The 8,535-nt window shown below is 54.0% G+C and overlaps 1 protein-coding gene across 2 annotated transcripts; it reads right to left on the bottom strand.

Moving 5' to 3' along the window:
• Positions 1-1,370: 1,370 nt before the first annotated feature.
• DYNLL2 (dynein light chain LC8-type 2) lies at positions 1,371-8,107 on the bottom strand. 2 transcript variants are annotated; one of them, XM_033078080.1, is made up of 3 exons: positions 7,988-8,107; positions 4,806-4,944; positions 1,371-3,259 (listed from the first exon to the last, which is right to left on the bottom strand). In XM_033078080.1, the coding sequence occupies exons 2-3, from the start codon at positions 4,935-4,937 to the stop codon at positions 3,122-3,124; spliced, it is 270 nt and encodes an 89-aa protein (XP_032933971.1). In that variant the 5' UTR covers positions 4,938-4,944; positions 7,988-8,107; the 3' UTR covers positions 1,371-3,121. The 2 variants fall into 2 exon arrangements, with proteins under 2 accessions (XP_032933971.1, XP_032933970.1); XM_033078079.1 differs by lacking the exon at positions 7,988-8,107 and having other exon boundaries at positions 4,806-4,966.
• Between the last annotated feature and the right edge of the window lie 428 nt (positions 8,108-8,535).

The following is an 8,535-nucleotide window of genomic DNA, read 5'->3' as shown; positions in this document are numbered from 1 at the left end:
AGGGGAGGGAAGCAGGACACAGCTCCATGTTCAAACCTGCTCCTGCTCCCAGCTGTGTAGAGGGAAGCACTGCTCAAATTTAGGCAGTTTGTGTTGTGCAGGCCCTCAGTGCTACAAGGAAGATGGTTCAGGGCAATGAGTGCTGTTTCACTGCTAGATGTGAGCAACAGCTCCTCTTCCTCAGCCTGAAGCAGGGCTCCTGCTGCAGTGACACATCCAAGGAAGCACCAAGCCCACTCTGTAGCTGTGTGTGTCAGCTCCAGGGCACACCACCCCCCAGCCCTGGCAGGGCCTCCCCATCCCACCAGACACTGATTTCCAGCAGCACCACAGCCCCTGGGTGCATGGCTGCAATGGGGGTTTCCCCAGATGAAACTCAGGCTAGAGCAGTGTTGCACCTGAGGTTTGGAGCAGCAGCCTCCTGTACTGCAGCTGGGGTTCAGGACCCAGTTTCTCTGCCTCTTGCTTTGTCTGAGGGCCCTGTGCACAGAGGGGGCTCAACTAGCCCAGCCCCACATGGCTGCACATTTCCTTGGAGGCACAGCATTAACCCAGCCTAAGCCAGGCCTGGAACGCAGAGCCCCAGCACAGCCCAGCTGGCACTCAAGCCCAGCAAATTCCACTTCCAGCTAAAAGGCTGGGACTACCAAGAAAAGAGCATCAGTGCCAGCTCCCCTAAAGTAGAAACCACCCCTGCTCTGGGGCACTGGCAGGTGGGGCTGGAGCAGATGGGCTGTGTGTAACAGCCCTGCGAGCGCTCAGCCCGTGCGGCTCGGCTGAGTCACGCTGCTGTTACTGTGCCACAGCAGAGCTGTTACACTGCTGCTCTTGGGAAGAGCCCACAGCTTTTCCAAAATACCACCGAGGCCACAACCCCAGATTCAGGTTGCATCAGGAGCAAGAAAACAAGCTGAGGGGGTTGTTTGAGGGTAAGCCCGCAGCCCCCGCACTGCGAGAGGCACTGAACACATCAGATTCAGCTCTCAGCTTTCTCTCAGCACAGGGAAAACCTGCTTTCCTGGGAAGCAGGGAGACACCTTCCCGTGCAGGAAGCTGCTGTACCACCCCCTGGCTGCCTCAAGCCATTAAGAGGTCAGCTCCAAGCCGTTCAGATCCAGGTTACTTGGCACAGAGCATCCCAGCAGGGTGCAGCAGGACACAATTCCCTCCATCCCTCCCTCTGACTCAGCCTTTGAGCTGAGCACCAGCACAAAGGGGCCACCTAAACTCCTCTGGTCATTTCTCCCTCCCTGACCTGCCTTCTTTGGGTCATCAGCATCTTCCAGGGCAGAGAAATCACTGCTCACCCTCTCTGGACAAGGACAGGCTTTGCTCAGGAAAGCTGGTAAGGAATAATAAACCAGAGGCTGTTTAAATGTGTCAATTCACCTTTAATGTTTGAAAAAAAAATAAATGGTATTTGAGCAATTGCAGTTATGAAGGGAACAGATCTTGCTCCACGAGAGACCGTGAACAGATTCACATTAGACTCATGCTTGGAAAAAAACAAACCCAGAACATTCTCCTTTCAGACCCAGAGTGGAGTTCTGAAGAGACAAGACCACACGAGTGCCCCAGACAGTCCAAGGCACATTATCCCAGTGCAGACATTTCCATCAACATGAACTTATGACAGCTACATTCTTTCTAGTTACAACATTGTTCTATCCATAATACAAAATTAGGCATACTTTGGATTTTGCACAGAGACAAGAAGGACTTTTACTTCAGGAAGTCATCAACCTGGGTCACCAAATCATTTCACAAAGAGCTCCCTTCACTCTGCCCTTTGCCCCCAGCAATGATTTATTCCCAACTCCAAATTAATCTCAGAGACACAAGCTGGGCTCACCAGCCCAGTGGTATTGCCAATGCATTAGTCAGCAAACCAATAATTAGAGCTTCTAACAAGCACCAGGGATTTACTTGCCATCACACAGCATTTCTGCACACCCAGATCAGAACTTCCTGCAGCGTAATCCCGAGTCAGTACGAACTAAGACAACATCACTGCTGAACCTATTGGAGACCAAGACATTTGTCTGCCTTTGAAGCAGAAGTCACATGAGTTTCCTTCACACAAACATCACATGTAAATTTAACTTCTTGGTACTGTGCTTTAAGAACAAAAGCAGATATCAGAACATGGAGGACCATCCTCCAGAAATAGCTTATTAGCTACAGAAAATAAAATCAAAGAAAAAAAGAAAAAGAAAAAAAAAAGAGACAGTGGCCACTTACAAGTCTTCCACACGACTAGCTTGCTTTAAGGAGAGCATCAAGTTAAGGCAGTGTTGAGACAACTGGCTACAAACATGCCGAATAGAGCTGTTGTCAGTAGTCACCAATTTGATATCCTACTCCATTGCGGGGCCGGGCCACGTGGCTTTACACTCAGTATCGAGGTCTACAGACTTCAGCCTCAGGATTGCTGCTTTCTGACACAAGCAGGAACTCGGGGGCTGCTTTTGAAGCCTTCTAGACCACGCTGAGTTGCTTACTCAAGTCTAGGTCAATGTTTCAGCAGAGCCAAAAATACAGCGAAGGGCACTGAGCAGGAACACCGAGGGGTGCCAGCTGCAAGCCTGTATCACAGTCAAAGGTGGAGATCACCTTGGGGGTGGAAGCCACGTCACCCAGAGCCACCCCACCAGCTTTCAGGGAAGGTCTGAGACCTGCCCCGAGGGTACTGGGAGAGCCAGCTCTCTACAGTCTGCAGGGTGGGACAGAGGCTCACACTGGCTTTGCTCCTCTTTGCAAGATTAACAGTCTAACAGGACTCGGTAAGGAAGTCTGGGGCTTTTGGCCTGTCCAAAAAAAGTTTTCCCAGCCTCAAAGAAGGAGTTACCAGTGAGGGAGCTGTTGTGGAATAGTTTTATTTCTTCCCACGTAAAGGCCATTGTTTAAGCATTTACAGGTTTCCTAGTGCAATACAACCAAAAAAAGCAGTAACAAAAAAATGCCGCCTTCTTCCCAGGCAACTAAACAGAAGTAGATTTTTACTGCAACATATACACATTAAATATAGTATACAGTCCATGCAGCGGCATAGCCATGTTAGAGGGAGTCGTGGCTTCAGCCATCAGTGCATTACAGTCCAAATTTCAATCGCTCCTACTTCCTATCCAGACTTGAAGAGAAGAATTGCAACCTGACCCAAGTAAAAATAGATGAAGTGCTTTGTCTCGTGTGTTACATAGCTGCCAAAGTTTCTGCCAACAATGCAGTGCCAAGTTGGGTTGTATTTCTTGTCAAATTCCTGAAGAAAGAGAAGAGAGGCATTAAGGCCAAGAAAGCCCACATGAAAATAGTTCTAAGCACAAATTCTGAGCTGGTTCTGTTCACACACTATCGCCTCTCCTCCCACCTGCAGCATCTTGAGATACCCCACTGCAAGACACTCTCAAATTAAGCAACCAAACCTCTGCACTGGATTGTTTGAAGGATTCAACACCAGCAAACCATCTCCTGAGCCTTGGAGCACCATCAGCCCTGAGCAGGAAGAGCAGGCACAAGAGCTCTCCTTGGTACAGCCCTGTGTGTAGGCTAATCAGGGCAATAATTCTCCTCTCCCATTCCAAACCCACTCACAAAAAATAAAAAAAGGTTTTGGCATGTCCGCTCCAGCAAGGCATCTGAGCTCAAAGGTCACCTAAAAAAAGGAAGGAGAAAAAGCCTGGCTTCTGCTACTTGGGACTCTTGTACACAAAGGGGAGAAAATCCACATTGAAAATGAGCAGGCAGATTCACAGGCTGGAAAGCAAAGACCCAAGAGGTCAGAGTTGAGCAAGCTGAATGCTGGTTCAATCATCTTCCCCTACTTAGCAGGCAGGATAGGGTTAAAGACCATTTTCCTCCCTCCAATTAACACAAGAACACCCTTCCCTCCCCTGAGACAGGGCCAGAACAACAGACTCGACATCCCAGATTAAAGCCAGTTCTAGTTCTCAGACAGCAGAAGAGTTTGAGCTCTTTGCAGGTAACCTTTGAAGTAAGGAAAAGGCTTTCTTGCCAGGGCACGAAGGTGCATCAAATTGCTTCCCTCCTCCCAACACACTCTCATGAAATAAAGGCCAAGTTCTTTTTGGATGCCTTCTGTTGCACTCCCTCACTTTACAGGCTGCATTGCCCCGAGCACTTAGAGCTAAGTCATGCCTCAAAGTGATCTGAGAAGTCAGGAGAAACCTTTGAATCCTTTGCCTTCAAGCTTAGATTACAAGCAAGGCCCAAACACCAGCCCAGGTGCCAGGACTTCACTGCCTCTCAAGTAAAATTCCCCTCCTCCAAGAGCACTTTGCCTGACCGTTCTGAGAAGCTGCTACAGGGGGAATCAACAGCTCCCCAGGTGCCATCAAGCATGAGTCTCAATTAGCAGGTTCCTGTAAATGAGGAGAGAACCTCTTCACCAGCCAGGACAGCAGCTTCCACAGCCCCAGCAGCCAGCACCAGGCCCATCCCAGAACCACACATGCACTGCTGCCCACCAAACAAAACATCGGGGTGATCCCACCTGCACTGGTGCTGCAGGTCTGTGGAGCAATCCTAAGCAGAGGCAGCTGCCAGCCCTTTCCAGGCTGGCAAATCCTGAGGGACAGCACTTGCAGTTTGCTCAGAGCTCTGCCATAGCCCTCCCCTGACCTTGGAGAAGTCACTCCATCCTCTTGAAAACAGCAGTAAAGCAGCCAAGAAGCCAAGTATCTTCTCCCTCCCAGCACACAAGCATGAAGGCTCAGCCACTCAGCTCCTGACAGACTCAGGAGCTTTGGGAAGTCGCAGCCAGCAGAGCACCCTCATCCCGGAGTTACCTTCTTGATATATGCTGCAATGTCCTTTTCTATGTTGTACTTCTCCATGGCCTGTGTAGCACAGTCTACAGCATCCTGCTGCATGTCCTCGGACATGTCCGCATTCTTGATCACAGCCTTTCTGTCAGACATGGTGAACCTAAGGCAGAACATAGATCCCTTTAACGCCTTCCCAAGCAGGAGATGCTTCCTGTGCATCAGAGGTTGTCCTTTCCGTGCAGGCTGCGTCACAAGGCGACACCACCAACCCCTGCTATGGCCACAGTCAGTTTTTGGGGTTACCTACAGCAGCCCCAGGCCGAGGTGCCCCTCACAGCCCGAGCAGCAGCACTGGCTGGAGGTTGGATCCAGCATCACCACCTGCATTATTAACCACGGGCAGGAAGAGCTGTTGTGTGGGAGGAGACGGGATCTGCAGAGAGCCACAGCCCTCCTGTACATCAATAGGCTACAGCCAAGTTTGCCTTCCAGGTGTGCCAGTGTTTTGGAACATCCTCTGCTCAGAGCCTTGCAAGCAACAGATCCCACACTGTCATGGCACAGAGGCTCAGGAAGCACACTCAGAACAGCACTGCTCCTATTCTACCCCATCCCAGGTGCCACAGTTCCTTTAGCCTGGAAGGAGCATTGTTCCACATTCAGCCATCATCACACCCTCAGCTCCCTGCTGCTCTGCCATGAAACCCAGCCTAGAGCTGTTCCCACGGGACAGAGCCAGTCTGATGAGGCAGAAGCAGGTTAACTGCAGCCTGGAAACAGGGCAGGGGAAGCAGGTCCCACCACAGAGACAGAGCTTGGCAAAGCTCTCCTTTTCCTGCCCCCTCCTCACTTGGGAGCCACAACACAGATTCCAAAACCAGCATGCTACTGCAGGATTTGTTCTGGAGTGAGGTGTGCAGCCCCCTCTGTACCAAAGTTAAACTTTGTACCAGCCACTGCAGCCATTAGACCTGACATGGGATGTGTTCAGCACTGGGAACTTTCCAGCACAGTCCATATTATCCTAGAAAACTGGGATTTCACCATCCAAACACTGCAGTCTTTGGGAAAAACCACCATGAAGGCCTGCTCTGGGCACCACAGCCCTCCTTCCCATTCCCCACTCAAGGCCTGGGGAAGCACAGGTCACCTCCACATGTTACCTGGGGATCCAGCTGCTCACCTTGCAGCAGCTCTTACCCCAGTACATTAAAACTTTGTGGGAATAAGCTTCTTAATGGCAAGGAGTTCCTCCAATTAAGCCTGCAAAGCGCCATTAAGTTTCCTAAATCCTTCTACAGCACTGTAAGTCTTGAGTGATACTACCAAGTGTGTTTTGAAACAGTGAAAATACACATTTTTAGCTCTGCTGTGGAGTGAAAAAAATCTGCTGCAATGATCACTTCCTGGAAGAGCCCCAGAAAACTGAAGGAGTAGCTTTGTTACAGCAATTAAAGGAGCTTGCTACCCAGAGAGAAAGAGAATCCGGTTACATAATTGCAGCCCTTTGATTACAATACTTCAATTCTTCCCTCTGCCTGCACTTGAAGACTTCTATTGCCACCTTAATTTATACAGTTTAGATATAGTGTTTAATAGAGCACTGCTATTAACACACACTAACAGCACGGGGAGGAATGACAGGAACTGAGCTCTGCTGCCAACAGCGAGCACATGCCCCTATCACAGCTCTGGAAAAGCCACTTCCCGGCAGTGTGTTCCTTTCCATGCCGTGGTGCCAGCCAGTGGGGGTTTGCCTGCAGCCCAGGAGCTGAGGGAAGAGAAGACACAGCTCAGAACAACCAGGGAATCTGACAATCCCTAGGAAAAGTCTTCTGGGTGTCCAGTCCACAGGAAGAAGGAAGCAGCAGAAATCCACTTGTGGGCCATTCTTCCAGAAAAGCTTCTTTTGGGAAGGAGAGCAAGCAAATCCTCACACACACCAGGCCTTCACACACCTGCACTGCTCAGAGTTCAGAGGGCACCTGCCATTGCATAACCAGCCAGAGTGACCTGCAAAAGGCACCTTCCCCTCCTCATTGTTCAGGCAAGGAGCATCCCAGTGCAGGCCTGTGCTGCCGCCAGCGCCAGAGGAAAAAATGATTATCCTTCAGAAGGGCTGGCCAGGAGGATTTCCCCGGCACAGCACCCTCCCCTGCACTGCTCCAGGGCACAGCAGCCCCCACGGCCAACCACGGCAGGGGCTGTGGAGTGTCACAGGAGTGTCACACCCTGCACACCACAGAGCAGGGCACCACAGACACATCATCACCCTAAACCACAAGATCACAGGTGGCTCTTGGGGGTCTCGCCACCCAATCTGATGCTCTTTGAGGAAAACCACAAAGCCTCAGCATCCATCTCAGGAAAAGACGGGCCTAGGAAGGGGTAACATTGCAGCTCCAGCAGCCACCCCTTCCCCCCAAGGGCAGGATGTGGTCTGTGAGGAGGAAGACCACAGCCCCAGCTGCTACTCCAAGGTAGTGAAGCCCTGGGAGGGAAATGAGCCCTAAGACAGCACCCAACCCTTTTCTTATCAGGTAGGATAAGGGCTTAAAGCGAGCATGAGTCCCAAGCCTAGTCCTCCAACAGGACAAGCAGGTGCTTTGGGAAGAGCATGACACACAGGACCCCTGGAAACCACTCTCTGGGCAGGACAGAACCCCAGAAATGAGACGGGGCTGAAGCCCAGTATGCACCGCCTCCCCCATGAGGACAGCATGGACCGCGAGCATGGCAGCACCCATCGCTTCCCCACCACGGCAGCACAGACCCCACGGCTCGGAAGGGCCCCAAGCCCAGCACTCACCGCTCCGCCACCAGGACAGCACGGATCTAGCGACTGGGGACGGGGCCCAACCCCTGCACAAACCGCATCCACCACCCTGGCTGGAAAGGGCCCTGGGACGGGGTGCGGCACAGCCCCTTCCCCCGCAGGGCTCCCCCGAGCCGGAGCGCTGCGTGACCTTCACGGGGGGAGCTCCGGGAGCGCCCGAGGCCGCGGTGACCTTGCCTGGAGCGGCACCGGCTCCGCAGCGGCACGAAGGAGGGGCGGGCTCCGATCGCTCCCCAAGGACCGGTCGCGCCCGGCCGCGGCACCGACCTCCGCCCTCGGGGCGGCCCCGCCGCCACCACCCCGCACACGGAGCGACCGGCGCCGGGCGAGGCTCGGAGACCCCCGGCCCGGCGTAGACATCGCTCACCTTCACAGTGACAGGGCCACCCCGGGAGGGCGAGGCACGGCACCGAGGAGGAGGAGGAGGTGTGAGGAGGCCCGGCCGCGCTGCCTCAGCCCGCTCCGCTCCGCTCGGCGCCCCGCGCGCTCTGCGCCCCGGCGCCGCGCCGCGCTCAAATACCGCCCCGCCCGCTGCGGCGCGCGGGCCGCCGCCACCCCATTGGCCGCGCCGCCCCGCGCGCCGCGCGCTCATTGGCTGCGGCGCTCGCGGCCCGCCGCGCCCGGCCCGTCCGCCCGCGCTGTTCTGCCTACATCCTGTTTCATCCCACAATGCCGCGGGGCGGCGCGCGGCGGGAGGGGCGGGGCCGGGGGGGCGGGGGCGCCGTGCGGGGCCGTGAGGGGCCCGGGCCGGTGTGAGGGGTCGGTGGTGACCTGCGGGGTTCGGGCATTCGGCCCTCATCCCCGGGAAAAAGCCTCGTCCCCTGGAGCGGCTGATCCCTAGAGGGACCTTTGTTGCCCCAGGGGGTCATGATTCCTCTGCGGAGGTCTCCTCTGCCTTGGGGACCCCAATCCCCA

The sequence above is a fragment of the Catharus ustulatus genome, chromosome 22 (assembly GCF_009819885.2).
Source record: "Catharus ustulatus isolate bCatUst1 chromosome 22, bCatUst1.pri.v2, whole genome shotgun sequence".
Lineage (NCBI taxonomy): Eukaryota > Metazoa > Chordata > Aves > Passeriformes > Turdidae > Catharus > Catharus ustulatus.
This window is presented reverse-complemented; position numbering and strand designations above follow the sequence as displayed.